At 41.6% G+C, this 27,953-nt stretch overlaps 1 protein-coding gene and 1 long non-coding RNA gene across 2 annotated transcripts in view; one reads left to right on the plus strand and one right to left on the minus strand.

The window, feature by feature from the left end:
• The window catches only part of tenm1 (teneurin transmembrane protein 1), a 201,524-nt gene that overhangs the window by 41,091 nt on the left and 132,480 nt on the right, over positions 1–27,953 (minus strand). Inside the window, exons 18-22 of the mRNA XM_085420553.1 lie at positions 25,615–25,900; positions 16,958–17,101; positions 16,002–16,254; positions 15,208–15,228; positions 5,349–5,581 (exon numbers count right to left, since the gene is read on the minus strand). Coding sequence (XP_085276679.1) covers positions 5,349–5,581; positions 15,208–15,228; positions 16,002–16,254; positions 16,958–17,101; positions 25,615–25,900 — 937 coding nt within the window. The remainder of the gene's footprint in view (positions 1–5,348; positions 5,582–15,207; positions 15,229–16,001; positions 16,255–16,957; positions 17,102–25,614; positions 25,901–27,953) is intronic.
• Positions 22,514–27,520, plus strand: LOC146677319 (uncharacterized). Its single transcript, XR_014913543.1, has 3 exons — positions 22,514–22,640; positions 25,671–25,939; positions 26,450–27,520. It is a non-coding gene; the product is annotated as an uncharacterized LOC146677319 (long non-coding RNA).

The raw sequence follows: 27,953 nt of genomic DNA on the forward strand, positions 1-27,953 counted from the left end.
CAACGCTGTCAGCTAAATTAAAATTATGGATTACTGTTTAACAACTGTTTTGCCGTGCTGCAACAATATTATGTGTCGCAGCAGGCCTACCGCTGCTATTTGAACACCGGGGCACGGGGGTGATTCATCGACGCGATTGGTGGTGGGGGGGAGAAAAACAGATGGAAGAAGTAAGGAAAAAAGAGGAAGGTGCTAATTTGGAGCGAGGAGCTCACCAGAGGACGAGAGGCGAGATCAATGCTGGAGAATCACAGAGACACAACTTCAAAAAAGAAGGGGACAGCTATTTCTCTGTGAAGTCTACCACTCATTACCATTGGAGAGAGGGTGATGGGAGGAGGGGAGTGTGGGCTGTGGCAGATAGATGACAGCGAACCGAGGGGCTCCAGGCAGAAATCTCTAGATCCTTTATAAGAGCTGGTTAGTAGGAGCACAATAGCCACAGAAGAGACTCTGTGAACTCCAATGAGTCAGTATAAATTACCGCACCCTGAGTGAACAAGAGGAGTCTTGGGACAGAATATTCTATTACTGCACGAAGGCAGAGATATGGCATGTTCTAAGGTGTAAGTAGCGCGTATACACAGAGCAGAAGGCCACAGATCACGTGTCAAATGGTAGTACGAGTCAACCGCGATCTTTTTCGCTTATCATCTTCTTGTTTCTCTTTTTTCCTCCTCTCGTCGCTTTTATATATCTGAATGAACTCCAGAAGATGGAGGAAATTAAAATCAAACATCCCCCATCAAATCTGGAGCTTCCCTGTGTTTAGTGACATTTAAAGAACGGAGGCACGCTACGTTTATTTATTGCGCTCTGTATCGACCGGCTGTCTGCCTCCGACGTCGGACGGCGTCGCAGGCGCACGCTGAGTATGACTGACAGAACAGGCCTTGCAGGACTGTGGGTGTAGCCTGAGTGACAGGCCTGTGGCTAAAAAATCTCCCGTGACACTTGGAGACTGAACGCTGGAAGGCAGGAACAAAAAATCTGCCATTTTAACCTTTGTAGTGTGACATCCTGGAGGACAACTGATGTAGCATATGACATTTGATTTTAATCCGCTCTGAGTTCAGAGTCACTGACCAAATAAAGTGAACTGCAGCTTTTTCTGCATACGAGCGCTCGAGCTTTACTGCAAACTGTAGCATTAGTCAGTAGGCAACCTGGAGCTGTACTTGTGCAGTTATATTTGCATCACCCTTTGTCTGTGCATACAGTCACGGTGCACAGTACATCACAGAATAAACGATATAACGTGTGGGTGTGAAGGACGGCTAAATTGAGATGAATTGTCAACATACGCTTGCAAAAATATGGATCTCTGCAATGTGAAGATGCAGATGAACATTAACAGAAAAATAAATTAAATCAGTAGTCTGTGTTTGCTTCTCTGTGTTTTTAAAACAGCTCAGATTCTTACACACACAGATAAGCTGTTGTGAGAATCTCTGAGAACTTGCTGCAGTTTCTCTGCACATTTAGGCTTCTGTCGCTATGATATTGAGGTTATATCAGCCTGCGGAGGTCACACCATCTGTTGTCGTTCTTCTTTTGGAACACATTTTGCAGCACTATATACAATAAACACATTCAGCACCGCTTTATAGACGAAGACTGTTTCTCTCACCACTATTGTCCAAACTGCTATGAGTGTAAGGGACCAAAAGAAAAGAAAAAAAAATAATCCCTAACCCCAGGTATTCTGTGGGTTGATAACAAAAGTCAGACAAGACCAGTTAAATTTGCTACAGCTCACAGCCAGGACAGAACAAAAGGAATTAAAATGTAGTCGTGCAATGGCAGACAATAGCAGGAAAAGCTGGAATCCACTCCTGTCAGCTAATAAGTGAGGGCAGAACGATTAACCAATTCAAATCAACACCCCGGGCTTAATGTCTGAAATGTATGTGCATTAATTTAAATTGCTTGAACCCGGCTAAGGCTAGGAGGGAATGAAAAACTAAATCTGCAGACTTCTGTGCATTAGAAACGCTTAATATGACAGGCATATTCTGGTTTAAGTTTATGCCTACAAGTGCTTTCTCCCCCTGTAAGCCAGGGGAAGCCATGCTTACCCTATTAGTTGAACTATTATTGTCATTTTAACAAAGATCAAACTTCCCTTGCCCTAGGAACAAGATAAAAATATTTCTCTTGTAGCCAGAAACGAGCAAAATAACGTGGCGATTTAATCAATCTACAGAAGAGACAGAAGAGTACAGCGCTTCTGCGTCACAGGAATTTATGACTGTTACCACAGCCACAGTGTGCATAAAGAGAAGGATTTGAAACTGAATATTTTAGGGAGTAGACCAGGACAATTTGGAGATAGGTAAATTTAGGCTTTCAGTTTATAATGCGTAGAATTTTCTGCAGCGAATATCTGAAGTATATTCAAAAGGAGACCATCTGAAACACATATTGTGTGAAATACAAGGACACGACTGCCAACATTCTCCCTAAAAGCCGAGAATCAAACGCAGATAAGTTAATCATTTCGTAAGTTGCTTAATTTAATGCACATAAACAATCTATTGAATGCTAAAATTTGTTACAATTTTGTAACTTTCTGTTATTATAGTTTATAATCTAACCTTGTAAAAGGTGTTTGTTCAACCTTCTGATAATATAAATTTGCATGTATGAGCACAGCATGTGTCTGATTGTAAACATGTTGTTTATGAAAAATAAAAATCCCCCTGATGATGTAGAGGTCTTAAAAAGTCATGTATGATAAACTTGGCGTTTCAAGGTTGGAAACTTTTATTTTTTACTTTCTAATGAATTCATGATTCAAACTTATCGATGTTTGATTGATTTATCATAATACTGCCACACATTTGCACTCAAACTAAACATATACAAGTTTAATGCAAGACACAGTACTGTGCAAAAGTCTTGAGTCACCCTGTAAGGCTTTATAGTTTGCTATCTGTGGCTCATCACAAGCAAAATATAAAGAAACGAAGGGTGGCTCAAGATTTTTACACACTTCTCACACATGTTTGTATCCCTACATCTGATTTCTTTTTTCAACTTGTTTGCAGGTGTGATAGTAATTTGGGTTTACGTTTAAGTTTACTTAGGCTATGCTTAATTCATCAACTTAATGGTTTCTTTTTAAAAAGAAAAGGTGAAAAAATGGTGCTTACACAAAGTAAATGTCCATGAACACAACCCGACCTGAAACCTAAGTAAGTACATGTGTTTGTGTGCCGACTGCAGCTTCGAGGGTGCACTGTGTTACCATGAGCAGTCAGCACAAAAAAAATGATGGAAAGCATGCTCTAAGTCACATCCTCATGACATATTTTCTGGTAATTCGTCTAAATTAGGCTTTGTGGACAAGTCCGTGGAATGAAGAATAGATTTTTTTTTCCCCTTTCCATTTCCAGTCATTACATTGTGGGGTGTTTTGAACCACAGAGACATTTGGAGTTGTTAAAGCAAGAAAAGCACAGGTGCAGCGAACAGCATTAACAATGGCCTTATTCCATTGAAGTGTAAGCCCTGACAGTGAGTCAGCATACATAATACCAGAGCCTGAAACTAGAGCACCTCAGTGGACTGCAGCCATGATTATTAGTTTATTAGTCACACCTGTGCTGGTCCTACTGTGCCATGGCAAATTGTCTGCTGTGGAAAAGGTCTAGCTGTACCCTGGCAGACAGTCTGCTTTTAATCCAGCAAAATAACAGTATTACTGTTATTTTTTAGGGTAAATTAGGTAAAGACTTTAAAAGGCAACTTTCAAGTTTTAGCACCGTACAAATGAATGGCAGGAGCTATATAACAACTGCATTATATAATAGTGGTGCCTGGTTAAATCAATTTACATAAAAAAAATAAAAAATAATGACGGCAGGGTGGTGAAAAAGCACAACCAGCATGAATCCATCAATCTATCCGTGTAGCTGGGCTGCTGGTGAGACTGTGATGGGGTGTTTTGTGGCAGTGAACAGTTGGAGCTTTGAACCAATTAAACATAATTTTAATGCCATGGGATTATCTAAATATTTGAGGGCATGTGGTGCACGTGCTAATTCAACAAATCATATGAGAAACAAAGCTTTAAATGTCACTTTGGTCAAAACATAACATGAGTCATTCCTGCAATAGGTGCACGGCTAATTTTCGCTTCATTATAATAAGTATACACCCGACTGAAACGTGCTCTGAAGTCGGCGGGATAATTTAAAGAGTCATGTTAATCACTTTGCACTATAATTATCCTTCGTCTGACAAACAGAACATGAGCTCACTGTGCACATTAAATCCAAAAATGTATCCTGTACACAAAATGCAGGGAAAAATAATTTATAAAGAAAACAATAACCAAATGGCCATGTCCATAATACTGAATATGTTTAACACTGGCTGTGCAGCTTGCATTCATTTGTAAAGATTTGTAAAGGGCTATCTCTCTTTCCTTGCTCACTGCTACATGTGTGCACAGGTTATCTTCCCATAGCCGCACTGTCTTTACTCCAGCCGTGCTCGTAGCTTGTAATTAGCCTTTACTGTCCCGGCCAGCTCTACAGTGATGAGGAAAGGCAGAAAGAAACCATAATAACATGGCATGAACCGGGTCTTTATGACCTTTTTCCGAGGCAGCGGTGCACAACATTGGGATCGTTGTTACACTGAATTTTCAACGTTCTGTGGCTGTTTTCAGTGAGTTAATCAGCCCCGTTTGCATGCACTTCACTGTGGCTGCAGCTTCCTGCTGGTACAATGATTTGAGAGTCACTTACTTTCCATAACAAGAGCTCACCACGCTCTCTTCTTAAGCATACATGCTTTTATAGTTTTTTTTTAGCTCTGCAGCATCACTCATACTTAATATATAATATCTAAATAATCAATAACTCAATATATTGTGAAAAAGCATCCGACTGAAATGGATTTATCAGTATAGTAATGAAAGCATGATAAAGTATCTAAGGCCTTTTTATCAATATTATGATTTTAAAAAGATGCTATCACTCGCTCACATGGATATTGAACCAAAGATGTTTAAAGCACACAGAGTATCACTGTTCCAATGTTATCAGTGTGGCGTTTTGAGATTGTCATAGAAGCTTTGTGTCCTATAATGATCTCAATCCTGATAGTTAAGGCACTGGAATGAAACTGAACGGTGAGATGTGCTGAAGCACAATCAGTCCGCATAAAATGTGGGTGCGTAACAAGCCGCGCCAATATCAAAATCCTGATATTTACGGCTGTTTTTCTAGCCAAAGGCAACGACTCCAGCTAAATGCACCACATATTGCCAAACTGATCCGTGTGTACCGACCAACAGATCTGTAAATATTCACCTGGAGGGCTGAAGGCTGTCCTACCTCGAGGGTTATTGAGTGCAGCTTCCGTGGCCTTCCTGCCCTCTCCACAGTGGCTCTGGTCAAAAGGTAGACACTGCTCCCCCGTCCCAGCAACTACCTCCAGATTGCGAGATGGATCTTTTGGCTGCCCGAGGTTCCTCACCCTGTAAACTCTGCGACTGCTGGTGTCAGACACATACAGAACTTCCCCCCTCGGGTCCATGGCCAGATAGTACTTGTGGGCAGGGCTGGTGCTAGTGAGACAAGGTGGACAAAGTTAGTTGAAACAGGTTGTACAGTGAAACTGTACATGCTACTTTCTTTTGTTTCTTGCTTGTCTGGTGTTGTATTTATTACACTGCAGTTCAAAGTGACATTGACTGAGACACTAGCCTAGTTTTGCAAAATTATATTACACCTCCATACTCCTGCCTAGACAACACCGTCACTTGAAATATAGGTATTTAGAGGCAATTAGGTCATCCCAGTGAATAGCATTACTGTGAGACTCCTGGAGTAAATTTGCGACACTGCCGAAGCAACAAGATTAATACCTTCTAATTTACATAGTACAGATGGCCACAGCCACTGCAGCTGAAGAATAGTCCTGAGTGATAATCTTATTTTTAGCATTGTGTATGTTAGGGACATTCTTAATATGCTTATGAATTCAAAATGTCAACATGTTGCACAGCATGTTTTTTTTTCTTTACATTTGGGGCCAGAGTGGAGCTTTCACATATGCATTTATCATTGTAGAAAGTGGATTTTAACCCAAATCATGATGTTTTTTCCTGCTGTAAGCTAGCAGTAAAGATGCCACAGCTTACCTACGGTAAAATGAAGTGAAAGCTGAACAGATGGAACCACTCCTTACTCTTGTTTCAAAAGCATTTACATGGGTCCTTTCAGAGCATAAGAACAAACAACCAGTGGATTTAGTTAGACTGTTGAGAAAAACAGTACAAAGTCCTCCTGAGCTACTGTAAACCCTTTTTTATAAGGACAGAAATCCCGTTTAAAAGGAAAGTGGCACCACTGTATCCAGAGATAACTCTCTTTTGTAACGAGCTACACATTATCCTTGTAATGAACAGACTGCAGACTAAATTCGCGGAGACGTAACACTGCATCGAGATAAGTAATTCCTCCTTTTAGTGCGGATCTGTCCACAGAAACAATAACAAGGCGTAAAAACACTGATGATGTAAAACTGAACTTACATGACTCTTACATCCTAATCAGAGACCTTGTTTGCTTAAAAATAAAACTGATATTTTCCTTTTACCCGACATGATTTTTATTGTTTGTAGAACAAATGCCCTTCTCTGAATTTTCTAAAACTTCACTAAAAACGACTGCACTTCCTTCAGGTTTATGGCTGCTTTTATCCCAACAGTGCGTCTCAGTTCTTTCCATAAATATTCAGTTGGATTAAGATTACACAGCTGACCACTTCAAATGGCCCCGTGTTTCTTGGGTGCTTTTAAACGTGTGTTTTGGGCTCTCATCCTGTCGGAGGAGCCGCGACCTCCGACTGAAACGCAGCTCTCTGACACCAGGCAGCGCGTCTCGCTCTAAAATGCCTTTGATAAGCACAGATTCGACCCTCTGCCAGGCGCAGCAAAGCAGGCTGATTCTAAAACACAGCTACAGGAGGCGTCGCATCAGGCTCCTTTGCCCCCAAGTCCAGTTTGTCTGATTAGCGATTAAGCAAACTCTTTCCCGGCTCGCTTGAAGAATTGGACCTGGGTGCAGCTCATTTGGACTTGCGCACGCTGCGCATGGATTTCTAACGCTTTCTCAACAACAGATGTCTTTGTGAACATTTTCTTAAGTAATTAACAAGCTAGTGCGAGGACAACGTGTCACCCCTTCCCTAATTGAGTCACAGAATGACTAAAATGTCAGTTGAAGGAGCACGATTTGAAAGCACGTGTGATCGAAAAGAAAGAGCGAGAGAGGGAAAGAGTAATGCGAGAGTCAATCAGCAGGGGTTTTTGGGGACACACACACAACAATCATGCTACAGCAGTCATACCTTGTGCGAGTACATCTTAAATGTGTGAGAAGGGGGTTGTGTTTTGCGGCGGTGTTTTTTTCTTCTGAACACTGAACTCGTGCGCCGTATCAAAAAGCTCGTAATTAGTTTGATGTGTTCAAAGGACGTTCTCGCAGCATTACAGCGAGTCCCAGCACTTTTTAATTTTACAACCCTGCACTCAAAAAAAAAAAAAAAAAAAAATCATGCTCAAAATGTTGATTTTAAGTAATCTGATTACATGTATGTAACCATGTAACCAGTACCATTTAATTTCATGTAAATACATTCGTATAATTCCATTATGGACTTAATTACTTGTAATTTTGTAACAAATGTGTAATGTAAAATGTTACATTTAACGTTACAATCATTTAGAAAGCTCTTGGAATTTGGTTAATAAACCTTTGATTATACTTACAATTATTGCTTCGTGTTTATGAGGGACAAGAATCCCTTTTTGCTGTTATCTGAGGTCTAATCGACCCTAGCTCTAATGCTATGCTCTAATGCTATGCCTATTTTTTTTTTTTTTTAAAAAAGAGAAGAATAGGAAACTCAGAAGAGCAAACGAACATCCCCCATCCTCCCAAAATAAAAAATAGGGCTAGAGTAAAGTCGACCTCACAGAGTTAACTAAACACCAGTTTGGCTTTTTTATGTTTGACTTCCAAAAGCTGGACCTCCCTTTGCCTTCTTCAATAGAGCTTACAATCATTTAGAAAGCTCTTGGAATTTGTCTCTGTTTTGAAGTTTCCCCTTTTTCTTTCTTTTTTTTTTTTAAATCAGTGAAACTTTTCTTCTGGTCAATTTGGGCATTCCTCTTGCAGCCTCACACAGGGAGGTTGCCTACAGCCCCACGAATCAACTCCTAATAACACTAGCAGCTGTGGTCACAGGGGCGTCGGCCTTATCCTCTCAGACAACTCGCACGTCTGTGTTCAGTGCAATAACAGCACCAAAGTACTTTCCTCATATAAAATCCGGTTGAACTGCTTATAAGAATGAAGAAACCCACGATGGGGCAGCACGGCGGTGAAGTGGCTCGCACTCGTGGCTTGCTTTTGGCTTCTTCCTGTGACTGTGTGGGTTTTCACCTCCCACCATCCTGTGATGCAGGATCCTGATTTACAAATACAAAAAAAACCCAAAACAAAACTGATAGCACTGGTCTAAAACCAAAACTAAGACCCCTGACAAGCTCAGTCAGCAGCCTGCCGTAGTTCCAGTTGAGCCCGGCAAGCTTGCACTGCTGCTCAGTCTGAAAGTTCTTGCTAAAATCCTTTGAATGTGTGAATAAAAGGAACTGTAAGGTCAGCATGCCCTGTGTTCTTTGGAAGACGACTGGCCTGTTTCTTCTTGCTGTCCAAACAACATATCTCGTTGAGCAGAGATTCGGCCAGCTCCTCTACATGCAGTCCAAGTACAGCAATCGCTTGGACTCGATGGCCTCAGGCGCACTATGGATAAAACTAACTTCTCTGCAACCCGCAGTGAAAGAAAAAAGAAAAAAGCTGGCAAAGAACCACCAGGCACAGGGCTCACGCCAACTTTAAAGCAATTTAGCTTATTTGCTTTGAAAGTTAAGCTTAAATCCTTCTGGGGTTCTTTTTTTGTTGTTGTTGCTGCTTCTGACTTTTTTCCCTTGCTTCTGTGATCTGGAACGATTAAATGCTTCTTGTTTGGCATGGTTGGTTATGCTGCTGCTCGTGATCAATAACAGGATGTAATTAAAATTTGAATGTAAAATTTAACTATTGAAATAATTTCTTTCCATATGTCAAACAATATTCCAGCTAAATTAAATCAGTTATTTGGCAATAAAATTGCTTTTTTCCCCCAGGATATCAAACAATGTTAACATTACTAATAAAAATAACTGAATAATGAAAATATAATGAATTTATAATAAATAAGTAGTAGTCACACTATTAGGTAGTCCCACTATTAACATTCAGGGATTTTAATTAGTCTGTATTTTTGGGATTTGGGTTCAGTAAAGAGGGTGTGCTGGCCTAAAAGACAACCACTGAGCCATCCAATGAGCGGATGGACAGACACTTGTAATAAAAATTTATGACAGCAAATAAAAAAAAAAGTACTTATTTTAATGACTTAACAATAATTTACAATAACTTTGCACAGGCCATTTTAAAAAACCCTTTAGCAACAACTCCAGTATGAAATGTATTAATTCTTCCTTCACTGAGGTGACATGCTCTGGGCCGCTGGGCCACACCAGTTACGCTAACTTAAACTGGCTTTCATTGATAAGGAAGTAAAGAAGAGCCGATGTCAGTGCCTGTTTTTCCTGTTTTCAAAGGCACGCCTGTATAATACTAAGTATAAAAACAGCAAACCTACAACTGCCTACAATAAAGCCACAAGGATGTTTTTGCTATCATTTTATAGTGTCACATATATATATTTGTCAGCAGAATTGTATCCACATGTCAGGGAGCAATAAGAAGCCTTATGTATAAATGTATGCGCAGGCTGCATAAGGAGGAGAACAGCATAACTGTCACGGCTGGCGGAGGGAGCCGTGTGGTGTGGAGGAAAAGGAGGACCCAAGATGCAGCAAACTGATGATACGAGTGATGTTTTATTTACAAAGGTGGTGGTGACAAAAACAGGCAACGAGGTATGAGTACTTTACAAACGGAAACCTAAACTGGGAGAAACTAAGTGACAAACCTGAGACCATACAAAAGGGGTGCGGGGCAGAGAGACGCAGAGACAGGAACACCATAGAACGCAGAGGTAGACGGATGAATGCAGACGAGCCGACAACAGGCAGGAGAACACACAGGGCTTAAATACACACCAGTAATCAGGGGATGAGGGACAGGAGGGCAACACAGCTGGGAGAAATCAGAACTGACGGGACAGGGGAAATGTAAACTGAACACACTCACATCAGACAGAGACCTTCACAATAAAACAGGAAACTCAGACACGGGGAACCAAACAAGACACAGATCTAAACAGACAGCTTCACAAACAGATGGGGTGACACCATAGACAGACAGATCCAGACGCAGACTCAGAGGCAGACCGAATATAACACAGAACTAAAACAATCATCATCATGAAAATGATAACAAACTAAAAGCGCTGGGTCACCGACCCAGGACCATGACATTAATCCTTGCATGTGGAAATCTTTCCAACAGCTGCGTCATTGTATGATGTTTTTGAGTTGAGACACTTTGGTTACAAAAACAATAATGTGAAAATGACTCGTCAGCTGTAATTTTATGCCTGTATGTATCTTTGCTTTTGATTTCACCTGATGTCAAACAGACTGCTTAAAACAATTAAAGGAACATTTTGAAAACACATCAGAGTTCAATGGGGGAAAAACTGATATGAACTGGGTAATGTGGTAGGAATGGATGGATGTCACATTGTTCGATGGGAATGAAAATCATCAATCTACAGAGGGCTCAATTCAAAGACAGCCCAAAAAGCGAAGTGAAAAAATGATGTGGTGAGGCTTCGAGGTGACTGTTGTTGTGCTATTTAATAAATAGTTCATTTTGATGAACTTTCATTGCAGCAACTCAAAATGGTACTCAGTAGTTTGTATGGGTGCCAGGTGCTTGTAATTCGAGCCTGACAACACAGAGACATGCTCTTAATGAGACGATGGATCGTGTCAGGGGGGATCTCCTCCAAGATCTGGACCAGGGCATCACCAAGCTCCTGGCTGCTTCAGATGGACTGAAACAGAGGTGTTCTATTAGATTTAGGTCACGCGAGCATGGGGGTAGTCAATTCCTTCATCCTCCAGGAACGGCCTGCATACTCTCACCACATGAGACCAGCCATCATTGTGCACCAGGAAGAAGCCAGGACCCACTGAACCAGTGTAGAATCTGACAATAAGTCAAAGGAGTTCTTCCTGATAGCTAATGGCATCACTGACTAGCCTGCAGAAGTCTGTGTGTCTCTGCATGGATATGCCTCCCCAGACCATCACTGATCCCCCCACCATCATGCTAAACTATGTTATAGGCAGCATAATGTCTCCACTGCTTCTCCAGACCCTTTCATGTCTGTCACACACACTCAGGGTGAACCTGGGGACAGCACAGAGCACCAGTGGTGGACCTGCCAATTCTGGTATTCTATGGCAAATTTCAATCGAGCTCCACAGTGCCAACCAGTAAGCACAGGACCCACTAGAGGGCGTTGGTCCCTCATTTCACCCTCATGAAGTCTTTTTCTGATTGTTTAGCCAGACTCGCTCACTGGAGGTGAGTTTGTAGCTCTGGGGGTGCTCATCCTGTTCCTACTTGGGAAAACCAGTGGGTAAAAGACCTTCTACGGCCCTGAAGGGAGACACAGCAAACCTTTGTGCCATCCTGCTGGAGTTGGACTACCTGCGCAACATCTGTAGTGTCCAGGTATCACCTCATGCTACCAGTGGTGACACAGACACTATTCAAATGCAAAACTAGAGAAAAACCCGTCAGATGAGTACTGACATGGGAAACATGTATAAAACCATTCCTGTTTTGGGGGTTGTCTCCTTGTTGCTCCTCTAGTGCACCTGTTGTTAATTTCATCAACCACAGCAGCTGAAACTGATTAACAACCCCCTCTGCTACTAAACTGACCAGATCAATATCCCAGAAGCCTAATCAACTTAAAGCTACTCTAGTATATACAGGATCATCTTTTCTGTAAACTTCATGGCCTTTCAATGGATCGCAGTACGGCATCAAAAAAAAGCTCTGACCCAACAGAAAATAAGAGGGAACAATAACAAGGAGTGCAACAAAGGTCCAAAATTAAACCCAGGTAAATCTGACCTCAGCTGAATGAGTCATGGGGACAAAAAACTCCCCGTTGTTATTGTTGTTGTTATTGTTGCTTGATGAAAAGTGGACAAAAGCCTTGGAACTGATTCACTGAGAGTCTCAAATAGACAGCATGTTGCACAGGAAGAAATACCTCTGTGCGGTGTCATGTGCATGTCCTACTGCTTATAAGAAATTGTCCTTTACTCCTCAAAGCCTGAGCCAAACATTTGCACAACTGACTTTATTCGCCCTTACGCTTCCTGCAAGCTGCATACTGTCCTTTGTGTCGGATGAATTCCAACAGTGTGGGCAAGCAGCTGTGCAGGCAAGATGTGACTTGTTTCTCCACATATAGTCCACAGTTCATTAATTACATAAAACCTTTGATACTGTCATGCTATTGTGTTGTATTGTGTTGCATTATTATTAAGACTTGAACACAGTGATCAAAAAAGTGAGAGGGAATTTAAATTTTACACTTTGAACACTGTAACTAACTGAGTTCCAGGCAATTACTTTTGTAGCGTGAAATCCAATGTCAGCTGGGTCTGGTCAAAGGCTTCCTGCCAATTAAACTTGAAGACACCCTGTTAAAGGTTTCTTTTTTCCTCCTTTCTTCGGCAGCTATTCAATAAAAAAAATGTCCTGCGAGGAAAAATACAATGTCAAAACAAATATTTCTGTTGTCACGCTCGCAACCCTTTTCATTTCTTCTTTTTTTTGTAGCCAGCGTGTCCTTATGATTTCCAGTTTGCTTTGGACAGCCTTTGTACCCTAAATATCCTTTTCTTTTAAAGAAGAATACTTCCTTACTGAACCTTCTCAATGCCCAGAAGAGAGAAAAAAACAAAAACAGCAACAACGGCAGGCTTGCTGTCAGTCATCTAGTCCATTAAGTGCATAACTGTTTACAGAGCTCAGCGCTGAACTGCACATACATAATTTAAACTCGACCCTAAGAGAGTTATATTCACCGAGTTTCAAAATGTGCCACTGCTCGGCGTACGGTGCATCGTATTTGCCGGGCCTCTTGAAGCTAGCGTGAGCATCGCGTGCTGTATATAACTGATTACAAATCGCTTCACCTATCTTTTCCTCAATTAGATGCTCATAGCTCCAAATGCTTTCCTCCAGTGGAAGGAAAATAAACAACAATAACAACCGGAGCACAAACAATCCCACTCCAGCCTTGCTCATTCCCACCGCACGCAATAACAAAACAGTGATCAGAGTTGATAGACACAGTGATCTAGCTGTTCCTAAATCGACCGTCTGGGCTCTCAGATAATACTGTCGAGGACTTCCTCCCCTATTTGCTTAACTCCTCGCTCCGACTCTTAAAGGGGGGGAAAGAATAGACGGTGGTTTCATGTTGAGCACTTCCCATACCGTCTTCCCCTCAGAGAGCACCTTGTTTTGAAGCCCTTTTGGCTGATCGGCACTTTGCTGGGAAGAATGCATAGTGAAAAGCTTTGAAAGCTGAATATGGATGAATAATTAATGTATTTGACTTGGGAGAACAATAGCACAGAATAAAGGAGAAACTCTAACATGCTGCTAACAGTAAAAAGCTGCTGTGGAGGAAAAGAAGGGAGCAGAAGCTAAAAGAGAAGCCTCCAGGGTAAGGAAACACCACCCGAAGTGCCTTCAGAAGAATCCAGCTCGTGCAGTATAGGCTCCAAATCTCGTTATTGCGTTTTATCTGACACGCTAGCCAGATTTACTCAAATACTCCTTCACTAACACAACCCATGATCTTGTAAATGCGTTCATTTGAATTTATTTCAGGCTGGGATCAAATTTTCTGTTAATAATATATATTAGTGGATTCTTTCAAGCAAAGTTTTAGCTGATTTTTTTTTAAAAATCTGCATTTATGCTATAACAATAGCCCAAGTACTTTATGCATCTAAGACCGTTTATCCATTACACATTAAGCTTTCTTCTTCAGCTATTATTTTTAAGCAGTCTGAAATTCAGCTACTTATGGCTAAATGCCTAACAAAGACAGCTATTTATTCATTTTTTGGCATCTATTTCAGCTTAACAGAGCATACTGTAAATTCAGGTGGGTCACAAAGTTGAGTTCAGCTACAATCCCAGCAGATTGGCCGATCTCAAGGCAACACACCTCCACTGCCTCCTTTCCTTCTCTACCTCACTTGTGCCAGCTTGTCTGCTTCTCCTGTTTCTTTTTATTTAAATTTCTGGAGCTACTCAACAATCTCTCCACATGCCAAACGCAGAAGTACCCCACTGAGGTAAAGCGGCTCCAGATGAGAAGCACTGGCTACATGGCTTTACAGTAGAAAATTACCAACGGTTTGCATATTTATATATTATATATATTTTTGACATTTGTTCCTACCCACCCACAAAGTACATCACAATCATATTATCAGTTCTGCACGGTTTCAGATTTTGGCACAGTATCGTGAAAAATAGTCAGGGTTTTTGAAATTGGATGAACCCTCTCTTGCTCTTCCACAAATACCCACAAGCACAAACACGCATACGCACACAATCGGCTCGATACAACCCACGATAGTGGTGCACGCACAGATGCAAACATCACAACACACGTGCACACACAGAAACCCTATAACATCTGTCTAATCTTCTGTCAAACAGCTCACAGCATCACAGAGGCTTGAGACCGGGGCGACGTTGAGGCCACTCCCGGCCTCGGGCCTTTTGGTCTGGCTCCGGAAATGAATGAACCGAGGCATCCACCAAACAGACTTTCAGTAATCCTCTAAAAAAAATGAAATCCTTGACATTTTGGCTGCGGTCCAGCATACAAATTTTAATATCACCAAGTGAAATTTAAATGAGACATTCATAGATCTAACTGCGTTCGTAGCGTGTGCAGAACCCGCATGCGTGTTCCAGGTGAAGCTGGGTCAATGCAATTTAAAAGGAGGCAAACAAACAAAGTTAAAGCTCTGCGGGGCGTTTTGCAACTGTCTATTCCCTCGACACACATTTGTGCAGGTATATAAAGGAGGTGTAAATCACCACTTCTCACCTGTGTCTGGTATCCCGGTTCCTGATAACAAGCCATAAAGGAGCATTTCAAAAGGGGAGAGAAGAGAAAGTAAAAACAATTATTTATGAGGCTAACGAGAGGCTCTCAGAATTTCATAGGCTGCTAAATTTTCTCCCCATAAAGTGAAATTGGGGTTGCTTTAGACAGTTGTATTGTTTCACATTTAATATTAACCTAAACAAGAAGCCGTTTTTGGCGGGTTGGGGGTGTTTCCTCCCAGAGGAAACCTCTGCCTGAACCAGAAATATTAGTCAGCCATAGAATAAAAACAGTGAATGAGAGTAAAGATACATAAGGAGAACACTCTACAGGACAAATGACTGTGCAATCCCATTGAGAGTCAACGCTTGAAAAAATACAGAAATGAGAGAATGTAATGCCTGCAGCACAGTAGGAGATATCATCGTCATAATCCAGAGGAAAAAAAAAAGAAGAAGATGGAAAAAAACGTATCTTTGTCTCTCAGCAGAGACTTTCAGCTTCTCTCGCATCCTAAAGAGGTAGATTAGAGTCTGTGATCTCTAAACCTCACACGCTCCTCCTTCTGCATGAAGACGAACTTCAGAAAGAATTCCACCGAGATCAAATAGATTGCAGCTGCAGATCCCATCCGCAGCTAATGCCATGCTAACCCGTATCAGCTGAGCTAATTTTTTATTTCACATTGTGCTCGAGTGAATCCGATGCGCCAAATCCCACTGCTTCCTACTGCGAGAGATCCCTACCAAAAGCGGTCTTATCACGAGCACACCCAACAAGATCATTGCTCTCACTTGAGTTCCAGTATGGTTCTGGTGTATCCGTCTGGGTGGACCCTGCGAATGAAGTTAAAGTCCCCCACGTAGAGAGAGCCGTCGGGGCCGCTAGCCAGCGCCACGGGGGCAAACAGCATCATGTCCCGAGCCGCGCCGCTGCAGCTCGGGCCGCACGGGACGCTCCGATAGAAGCCGTTCCCCATCACGGTGCTGATAACAGGGGGCTGCTGGGACAGGAAGACGTTTTCTCCATTCCCTTTGTGAAGGATTCCTGGGGAGAGAGGAATGCAAAGGTGACATGAAAGGCCCTTTAAGTGTACTTCCCATCAGTGGGTGCATGCTAATGTTGCTGAAATCATTTATGAATGCAATGACAAGTAGGAATAGTTTCAGTTCTTTCACGTGTCAGACTTGGGGTCTGTCTTTTTTGTTTTCCTTTGAACTCATCACGCCAGATTTAAGGGAGTAAAAGAGTTTTGGGACAGGGCGATGTTTTTCACTCTGTTGCACCGACCAAAATTTTGTCAGTCTGACTTTTTGGACTCATTTAAATCTGGACCATCTTCTGTGTGCCTAACTCTTAACAAGTAACAAATTAAGATTTTTTGTGTGAGAAAATTCAAATTTGATACATCTCAAACCACTTTCTGAGCAGCTTTAATGGCAATAACGGCACATTGTAGCTGAGTCACCCACACTACAGTGTTTTGATGTCCTTACTTCAAGGACATCTTGGACTTCTAAGCTCTGTATCATTTCATGTAGTCTGTCCAGACTATCAACACATAACTTAAAAGAAGTCACACGGTGGTTCTTATTTATTTCAATGTCAAAGAAAGAAAGCAAAAAACATCAGTTTTTTCTTTCATAAAAGAAAAAACTAATTGGAATTGAATTCAAGTTTCTCCAATTCATTTTGTGGCTTTAAAAACGCAGCCAGCCTCCAAGCACCAAAAACAAGCGGACAAACTCACCGCTGCGAATGTTAAGGGCATGGTGTTTGTCCAGAGACCATCCTCCAAGGTCAGAGGGGACCAGTTCAAATCCCTGCATCAGAGCGGTCCTTCTTTCCCAGTGGATAACACCGGGACACACTTCATACTCATAGCCGACTGCCACTGGAACAGAAACACGTGCACACATCGAGAGCTTAACATTAAGCAGTAGCGTGCAATTCCTATGTGCTGCAGACCGGCTGTGCTTAACGCTGCACCACGTGGCGCAGAATGACTGCACGCGCTTGTATCTGAACAAAGCCTGAAAACAAGGCAAAGCACACACAAGTTTCCCCATATCTTTTTCAAAGCTATATTGTATCGAGTGGTGAGATAGATAAAAGGCCTGTAGGGAGACCTCATCAGTGTTTGTGTTTGAGAGACATCAGTGAGGAGTGGGGGCGTAATCAGGAGGAGTACGGCTTCATGAAGGAGCCCTAGAATTAGCTGCTTGGCCTCTTAGTTGTAATGATACGCTGTGCAGCTTCCCACTACAACTAACAACTATCAACAGATTTTCTTTTTCTTTTTTGGCTTGGCAGGATTAAATATGTTTCGGCACTAATTTGCCACTTGGAATATGTTTAAAGGCAGCAGGTGACCAAGCTGCAGGAGCTTTCAAAGTAAACACGCAAACATACTTACATACATGTCATTCTGCAGTGTGTAATCAGGCGCGCTTGCACACACCGAAGGAAAGAAGCCCATGCACATGAGTCATTAGAGGTGGAAAAAATAAACACACAAGCAATACATTTACCTAATTAAGCAAGTGCTTTATTACAATTTTAATGGCAACTTTCTGCTGCCTTTTCTCTCACACATTCCAGTCGCTGTATGCCTATAGTCACTCTGAAAATAGCTCCTAGCTGTACGATGTCCTATGATAAACAAGACCACCTGTAAAAGTATTTGCAGAAATATGCGGTTGCTGAATCAGAAACTGTAAAATGGTTCTCTCATAATCAATTTATTGTGCACTTTTATTTAAGCATGGCTCACACTACAGCAAAAATAGGACGACAAAATCCTTGCGACTACCGTGCTGACTGCAGTCGCTCTCAGACAGATTGCAGAATGTTTGCAAATACTCACCGTTCAATCTGTAAATGCAGATTGCCAGCACGTAATCAGTGAAGTTCTTTTGCTCCACCATTTATTTCTCCGAGTGAGGACACAACATAATAAATCACACAAATGTGAGTTATTAAGACTTGTGGCAGGCAATTTACTGCAAGCTGCACATGTCTTACTTTGCACCTTGCTGAGAGGAGTGCTCATTTACTTGGAATTAGAGGGGGAGATGTTATCAGAAGGAGTGTGGAGTGGATGGCTCAAACCTCTGAGTGCAGCGCCAAAACTTTGGCACTGTCCTGGCACTCTTTACTCAGTCCTCACTCTGAGTGTTTACAACCGAGCCCCACATATTCCTGCTCGGCAATAATTACTGAAGCTGGAGGAGGAGGAAGTACAATTCTAATGCAAGATGCATACAAACATACATCTTTGTATTGCACAATCAGAATCAAAATACTTTATTATGTTTCCAGGCTTTTAGCTGCATTTCTACACCATGATCAGTACACAATGAAAACAACTCTCTGCATGTCTGCATCTCAGCAGTGCGCAACCAGACCAACTCTCAGGTTTCTTTCTTTAACTTCCCTTCATCACATAATGTCATATAATCTACTGGTATATAATACCACATGCCTGTACATAACACTGACTTTAATAAGGACCTACAGTTTCACACAGCCTGCAGAAACACCCAGAAGGATGTGCACATTTACACACCTGGCTTAGTAACAGTATCTTCACACAGACAGCTCGGGATCAGATGGGAAATAATGTTTTTTTGTCCTTCTGCACATGGTGCATATCAGTTGTTACACACGGATTTCCGGTTTCTATGGAGCAATAGTTTTCTCTGGATTAATCCCGGACTCTACTTGTGTTTCAGTCCTCAGGTCCCCAGCAATGTCTGTCAGAAAGAGTTCATCCTCATATATCGTAAACATATCGATTCTCCGTCAGCCTCCTCTCATTTATCTGAACTGCCAAAATGTTTTAAGAGAGAAACGTGTGTAAAACCTGTGCTTACACTGTGATTTTTAAGCCACAAATTTGCACTGCCCTTTGTAAAACGTTGGTCATTACAAAATGACCAAGCTGTGTGTTTTTGTATGTTTATACATGTGTAAATTGTAAGTTTTCCCTTTTTTGTAAGCCTGGCTGAGTCTGTGGCTCAGAGAGTCATGCCTTATGTGTGGATTTTGCTGTGTCCGGCCAGAAGGACCCAATGAAAAATATCCTAGTCTTTCCAAGTGGCCACTCTACCGCTGGCAGACAAGTTTAGCTCTATACCTCTGATGCAGATGGCAAGAGGTTTGTGATTTTCCCTGATTTATCGCAATTAGTTTCACTAATATGACAAACTAATCATATGTTATTGCCAACGTGACCCAGACTGATGGCAGACCGACTCTATCTTCTTGCAGTTTTGGATGCAGCACTGTTTTACGTAGTGTGACTGTAGCATTATGTAGCACGCTTTGAGTCTGACACAGAGTACAGTGTCAATTAAGAAACACCAATTAACCTAACATGCATGCCAAAGTACCCTGAATAAATCCACACATGTGCAGAGAGAACATGCAAACCCCACAGCCTGGGCTCTAATTTGGAACCTTGTTTCTGTGAGACTGTCAATCAATCAATATTTTACTTCTAAAGCACATTTAAAAAGGACAGTGTCCATCAAAGTGCTTCACACAAGGCAGCAAAGCAGATTACAACGAAAGGCAACAAAAACAGTTAAAAACAATTAAAAACAATTATAGTTACAGTTACAGTGATATTTACAGTTACACTGCACAAATGCAGACCAGATGGAAGTCCAAACTGATTTGCTTCAAAAACTAGATGGAACAGGTGAGTTTTTAAGCATGAGTTAAACGATTGAATGGAATCTGACATGCGAACATCGACAGGAAGATTATTCCAGACTTTGCGTGCGGCAATTGCAAAAGCTCGGTGCCCTGTAGTCTTTCGTCGGGGTCTTTGTTGCACTAAGGGCAGTTGGTTAGAGGATCGGAGTGATCTCTTGGGCCTATACATGCAGAGAAGGTCTGCTAGGTAACTGAGGTAAATGTGGGCTAACCATTATGCCTGCATGTGTTTCATCTGAGCGCTCTGGCTTCCTCCCACAGTCCAAACATTAGCATGTTTGGCTAACTGGTGATTCTAAATTGGTCATGGATATGAGAAGTGTATAGTGCTGTATGAATGCATGGTTAAATTTAGCTTGAGAGGTGAGTAAGACTGAAACAGCATTACATAAATGCCACTCTATTACACTTTAGGTAACTATCTAAATGGCAGTTGGATTCCTTTTAATTTTGTTTAGTGTTTGGTTGTCTTACACATTTCATGACGTTGCATGGATGCAGCACAGATGTATTAGCACACCTTTATTATATTAGCCAAAATAAGCAGTCAAATTAAAATCACAATGAATTATGGACGTGCCTGATAGCCAGTGCTAGCATTAGTTGATAATCCCCTATTATCAGTATGATTATGGTAAATCATACAAGAATATCATATTCAGTGTTAAACTGCTCTGATGGGCAATACTGTATTAGGTACCTCGCTGCTGTAGCCAAGCAAACACGAAAGAAAAGGCCGTTCCATCTTCCTTACTTAACCACAAGATGCTTTAAAGCTGCACGGGTTCAGTACAGAGCACATTTTAAGATGATACAGTGTTCTTAAATGAATATAATGATATACTGTAGAGTAAGGTTAGGTTGACACATCAACACAAAAGCTGGAGAAGAACAGTTGTCGCTGTCAATCACTGTTGGCACTGATCTCTTTTAACTTCACTGTAGACCAACATGCCTGTGAACTGACGGGCGCTCAAGGGAAACCATGCGGCAAAGTCAGCATAAAGATCAGATGAGATTCCGGAATACGTAAGTAGGGGCGCTCGCATTATGCAGAAACTCAGGAGATTCCCAGTAACGCGGAGAGAAACTCTCAGCAGACACACGGGGCTGACTTAAATCTCAGAGTCGGAGGGAACGATCGATATGGTGATTGGGGAGAGAAAATAATCTGTAATTTGGGGCACTGGAGATCATGGAAGAGAAAAAGAAACCTTATAGTGCTGGACAAAAGTTCTTAGAGCCTAGGAACTCTCGCTTTGGTTTCATCCAAAAAGTCCATTTGTTTCAATTTTATCTGCCTTAAGCTCAGTTAGGCTTTTAATCTTAGGTTTAAGGTCAGGCTTAAAGGACAGAAAGAGAAGTGAGAGGGATCGGAAAATGCAAAGCTACATATATTCTTCACAAAAAAACCTTTCTTAAAAACCCCAAAGCACACATATTTGCATTGTGCGTGTTTTGACCCTTGAAGGTACATTGCATTTCCTCTTCAAAAGCCTGTTTGACAACCTGGAAAGCATTCCAGCCTTTGTAAAATGTATTAAAAGTTGCCATGAATACATTTCTGTAAATAGGAACATTTTTCTGTTTTCTTTTTAAAAAAAACAAACCTACAATAAAACTGACTTAATATGAAGAACAAAGCTTTTTCCAGGACAAAACAGGCGAAACAATCTCAAAGGGAAAGTGTCAGTGTTTGGAGAACTGCTTCACAACCGAATATTACTCTAGCTATATTACAAGAAACGATACAAGCCTCAGCGCGAGAACACACACTCGCTCGCAAACAATACAGATGCACACTATAGTCCATAAATGCACACTCAATATCTCACAGGTGAAAGCTTTCATTCCCCACTGCCGAAGCCTCAGGCAATGTGTTCACCCCAGCAAACAGAGCATGATCTCCCTTTCTCTTGCTCTCTGTGGCACATGGGTGTGTGTGCATGCACAGACGTACCGCAGGATGCGTGTGTGTGCGCGAGAGACCACGCTCGTCTGTGTCTTTGCACCAACATAGCACGAGGAACTATAGAGAGGGGAGGATCAGGGGAGAACATGGGTAGAGAAGACAAAAACAATGAAGGGCAGAGGAAAACAGGAGCGAGGTAACCGGGGAGATCACAGGGAATGGAGGAAATAACAAGGAGGGAAGAAAAGCGAAAGGGAGATCAGGACAGGACAGGAAACACAGGAAATCACCCGCCTGGGTAGAGGAAGAGGGAGGCGAGGGAAAGGGGGCAAGAAGGGTGAAGTGGTTTAGCAAAGCAGGGTAAATAAAAACAGGGATCATGTGAGCCGTGAAGAGGTGAAAGATCACGAGAGAGCCGGAGCAGATGAAATGCCGCTCGAACAGATAAGAGGAGGGGGAGGGATCACGAGGGGAAAAGAAGGCCTGGGGACAGAAAGATGCAATCTTGGTATGAGGCCCTACACTCTGGTGGACAAAGAGTCTGGTAAGCCTGATCTCAGTGCTTATGGAAAGCTCTATCTTGCTGCTGCACTGTTTACGCACACTCTTCCACAAAGAGGAAGCCACGGACATAGATAGCAGAAAGTTCAATGGTTTAAGCCTCGATGGCATCTTACAAAGGGCTGTTTTTTGCCATAATGAACCTAGAGAGCAATAACAGTAACAGTTTCACATCCTGTAAATCTGTTTTTCACACAGGTGAGAGAAGACACTGGGGAAAAGGAGACAGAAGGCCGCGGTAATGAAAACCTTCAGCACACAGATTTGTATTTATGTGCTTTTTACTTTTTTTTTTATTTTATCCCACAGAACCAGCGCCGTCAAACGCGTCCAAAGGGGCTATCTCCCTGTCATAGCTGACAATATCTCTGCAGAGTATTTGTAGCCTTCCGTCTTTCTGCTCCTCCCTCTCCTTACATCTCTACTCTTCTTTGCTGTCAGCGCCATTTCAGGTTTCAGGGACCTTGGACAGAGTCAAGCTAAGTGCTGTTCAGTAACACTATTATTTATGCATATGTTGTTAGTTGCTGTGGTTTCTCTGCTGTTTTCTTTACCGCAACAGGTGTTGAAGCAGATTCTCAGCGTTTCTCTCTCTCGCTTCCTCTTCTTCTCTTAACTTTCTCCCCAACTCCACTTTCTTTGGTTGTAATAACCCAAAATAAATAAGTAATTCTAATAAATTTTGGCATTTTTTTGCCTTTCAGTCAACAATTCCGATTGCTACGCTGTCAGGCAGGACAGGGAAAAAGAAGAAAATGTTTCCCTTCTCACCGCATTCACGATATGTTCTTAATTTCATAATGATATTTCACTTATAGGAAACCCTTTGGTGTGCTGCAGTGAATCGGCAGTTGTTGAACTACTGTTAAAAAGTTTAAATCAAACACTGAAATCTCCCATCTGTAATTTCGTAGCAGGACATTGTCTATTAACAGTTGGGTGATTACCCACTGAATGGTCAATCATTTACACAATGACTTCCAATCAGGCTTTTGTGCAAACCGCAGTGCTGAAACGCTCCCTCGCAGACCTAAGAGTTAACAGGGACGATGATAAAAGAAAATCTGTTTTTCTGTCTTTCAAAGGGTTTTATTCATCTGGCCTGCATCCTGTCTGAAAGAGGAAAAAAAACATTTCTCTGAGTCCCTCAGATTTGATTTATACTAAGCTAACGGGAGCTTTGCTTGTAGAAATAGTTAAATATCTCTGTGGGCAGGCTTGTTTGTTTCCTTGTCCAGAGTTGGACGAAAAAAGATTGATAGCCCTCTCATATCTGTGAATTAACTGGAGCGAGGGGAACACAAGGGGAAAGAGCTACCCTGGCTCCGTCCAATGTTCACAAAGCTCGCCTAAAAATATGCCTCCAAAGCTCACTAATTAATGTGGTTTAGCTTAAACAAAGCTGTAAAACCAAGCAACAAACTGTGGGGTTTTTTTGGAGAAGTTGTGTTGCGCTACATTTTCTTTTCTTGGTGAAAAACAGTTTTATTTGTAATTACTTTGCGGCTAGGGCTTGGAAGGTAAGTGGAAGGTCTGCATGCTAAAGTGTCCTTCGACAAAATGCTAAAACCAAAAATATCCCAAAAGCACCCATCGGTGTGTGACTGTGTGTTTCAGATAAAGCTCCAAGGTAGACAGAATAAAGCGCAGTGTTAAAGTGTGGCTAGAAATATAAAGTGGATGGGAAAAGTTAAACTGCCAATACTTTTATTAATAAAAAGTAATAAAAAGCAACTCCCAAACCACAAACTGGATTAACCATCTGTGTAGGCTCGCATTCATCAAGGTCGTGATCGTCTTCAGAGCTTGAAAAAAAGAAGAAGCCCACTGGACTTCTTCAAGTTTGTGAAGACTCTGATTCAACAGGCATCTTCACTTCTAAAATCAAAGGTGGAGAGTCCCATCCATTTACCCCCTAGTGGGGGTTGTTCCCTTTGGAGGGGGTCCTGGGAGTCGTTGACCTACTACTGATCATGTGTGTTTCTTCTTCACTCATCTTTTTTCATTCTTTATGAGTTAATACACACACTGCATCCAATCACTGGTTATTATTAATCTCTGCTGTCTTCCACAGTTTGTCTATTGTCCTGTTTCCCTCCCCTCATCCCCAACCCCTTGCGGCAGATGCCTGCCCGTCCCTGATCTTGGTTCTGCTGAGATTTAAAGTTGTTAAAACTCAGATTTTCCTTCTCACTGACGCCAAGTGCTCCCTCATAGGGGGTCATCTGATTGTTTGGGGTTTTTTTCCCGTTATTGCAGGGTCTTTTGGTGTTGTAGAGCATCCCCTCTGTTCAATGACTGTTGTTCACATAGATGACCTCCTTCAGTCCTCTCTCAAACCATCTGTCTTCCCTGTCCAAAATGTGAGCATCATCATCCTTGACAGAGCGTCATTTGTCTTTTAGGTGCACATTTACAGCTCAGTGTTGTGCCATTGTGCCATGCATTTATGGAGGCTGGTTTCTCCAATCCAGAGGTCCTTTTATTCAAGCTCTCAAGGCTTCTGCATTAACCCCGCTATTTATTAGTTCATTTAATGTTTAGTGGAAACAAAAATACACTAAACAAAAATAGTCTGGCCCTGCCTTATGAACATGAGATGGTGTGATCGTATCATGAAGCTATGAAAGAGCGCAAATAAGTAAAGTGCTGAAACATTCATTTCAATATGTTCACCAAACCCAATCATAGGAGATCAAACTCAACACTTAAAACTTTAATGGGCTGAAAAATAGGCCTTTTTTAATCTCCTGCTCTTGCTCTTTCACACACACACACACACACACACACACACACACACACACACACACACACACACACACACACACACACACACACACACACACACACACACACAGATTATTATGATTATTTTTGAATGCGAAAATTATTATGGACTGATGGCATGTTTACTATGCAGGAGGCCTATCATAATATTATCATTCATTTTGTTATTATGTTTCCCCAGGTAGACGCCTTTCGCATGGCACTCAGGACTGCTGCTGGTTTTAATTTATCTGGGATGAGTTGGATTTTTATCTGTGCTTTTAACAGACTCTCCCATGGCTAAGAACAAATCAATAGTTTGTAGTCCTTTTCTTGATCCACAAGTTATCTTACCTTCTTTCTTTTGTGGTATTTGGCATGAAAGTTAAATGTTTGTTGCCAAATGTGAAAAAAGACATTAATGAATAATTTCATATTTTACCTACCAGTTGCATAAGTGAGACCCCAGACCTCCTGACCATAAACATCTGTCTTGTTCCAGACCAGCCTGTGGACCAGACCAGGCCCGGCAGGATACCACCGCTGGTATAACCTCCCTTGGACAGAGGCGCGGACATGAACCTTGGACAGACCGCCCAGCGGGGAGACAGGGGATGATGGGGAGGGAGGAGTGAGGAGGATTCGCAGGAGAGAGAGGTAGCCAGCAGCACGAGTGCTCAAGTAGCTCAGCTTCACAAAGGCTCCTGGGATTGAAACGTCTTCCTGCACTGCCTGGGGAGAATAAGCAGAGGAGCAGAGTGAGAAATACAGGTGATGGTGAGAGCATAAATGAGAAATGAAAGCGAGTGACAGAGTAATATAGGAAAGAAAGGTGTTTTATCATGACTTTGTATTTGTATAATGAGCTAGAGTAATAAGTGTTATTGGCAGGTACAGAAGAAAATAGCTGCACAGTAGGGTGCAGTAAGTACACAGAGTACGTGTCAATGTTTTCTTATCTTTTTTAATACATGAAATGAAGTCTGCACCACAATGATATCTGTAGAAAATAGAAAAAGTATTAAAGTCTTGAGTCATGGATGGAAAATGGGAAGTAAGTGCAGTGATTTATTGAAACATGCAATTATATGCATTAAATATATTACTTGAGGGGGTAGGGACAAATAAGTAAATACTTCAGCCTACTCCTTTTCAAACAAATAATGGAATGATATTTTGTAATGATTGTGAAGGCACATGTTTGAAATAAAAATGAACTGAACTGAACTGAATATAGTATATAAGGCAAAAACCAATGCTTTCTTGTCATTTCTTCTCCAGGCTTCTTGAAGGACATTTAAAGCTCTTCTCTGGATGTTGCTGCCTTTTGTTCTGTTCTCTGTCAAGACGATCCTACACTGTGTCAATAATACTGAGATCTGGGCCCAGGGGAGGCCAATCCATGACTGATGTTGTGTTTTTCCATCCGAATATGGTTTTACTGCACTGGAAGTGTGTTTGGCATCACTGTCATGTTGATCCGTACCAGCTGATGCTTGCCAGATGGTGGATAAAAATCTGATGGCACTTTTCCGCGTTCATAATTCCATCAGTTTTCACATGACAGTAACAAAGGACTAAAAGCTACCATTTAAAATTGGTTGTGCTGTCTGTGCCTCGGTGTTTTATAGGTCAGTGACTTAATAAACAAACAAAAAACATTCATCTTTGGATGCTGGCTGACTTTTGAGCTGTTCTCTGTCAAGGTGATCCCACACTGTGTCAATAATATTGTTATCTGGGCTCTGGGGAGGCCAATCCATGATGGATAGTGTTCCATTATGTAGGTGTTTTCTACCTAGATATGCTTTTACTGCACTGCTAGTGTGTTCGGGATTGTTCTCGTGCTGAAAAATGAAGCTCAGACATCTTCTATAGGGTATTCCACGGCGAATAAAAATCTGAAGGTTGTTTTCTGTTGATAATCCCATCAATTTTTAAATATCTCCAACACCACTGGCTAAAATGCAGCCCCACAGCCACCATGGTAGAGCCTGTAGGCCAATCTTTAGTCCAGTTCTTGTGTATTTCAGCATTCTTTACCCTTTCTGTACGAATGACTTCTTGATAGCCTGGCTTCTTGGAAGCAAACGTCAAAGATAATACAAACATACACCGACAAGTATGCTTGCACATGTTTCAGTAAGTTGCTGGATGCATTTCCGGTTTTCCTAGTAAGATATAGATAAATGAGGGGTGACCCAAGACTTTTGCACAGCACTGTATATCCAGTATATACTGTATTACTCTATTCATAAAGTTTTTCATTTAACCAGCTGCCTGTGTTCACTATAGTCAATGAACATGTTACATGTACGAACTGTCAGTGCTGTTCTTTCCATTTATTTACCCGATGCTTGTGTGAGCTAAGCTAAGATAAAAAATGTCCCTTCATTCGTTTTGATGTTCTGTTGATACAAAGTGCAGATAGTGTATCTGTGGCCTTGAATGATGATATTTTCAAGCGAGAGCGAAAAGGAATAATGTGCTTTGTGCTTTTAATCTACCAAAAAACCACAAAAAACAAATGTAGTGAGAGAGAAAAAAAAGTCACAGGGTGAGGTCCTGCTCTCTGTGAACAACAAAAAAATCCAATCTTTGGCGCTACATTGTGAAGTAAATATGTAACCACCTGAATGACCTTCACATCTGATTTTCAGGTACTTAATTTGCTTTTGTGGTGGGGAAGTGTATGGATGTAGCACACATTTGCATTTTGTTCATTTGGTGTTTGCATGATGCAAATATGAATCGAGCTAAATTTGCACAATCCTGTTTGTCTCAA

The sequence above is a fragment of the Rhamphochromis longiceps genome, linkage group LG2, assembly GCF_057381845.1.
Source record: "Rhamphochromis longiceps isolate RC_006_pf linkage group LG2, R_longiceps_female_GT1.1, whole genome shotgun sequence".
In the NCBI taxonomy this organism is placed as follows: Eukaryota; Metazoa; Chordata; class Actinopteri; order Cichliformes; family Cichlidae; genus Rhamphochromis; species Rhamphochromis longiceps.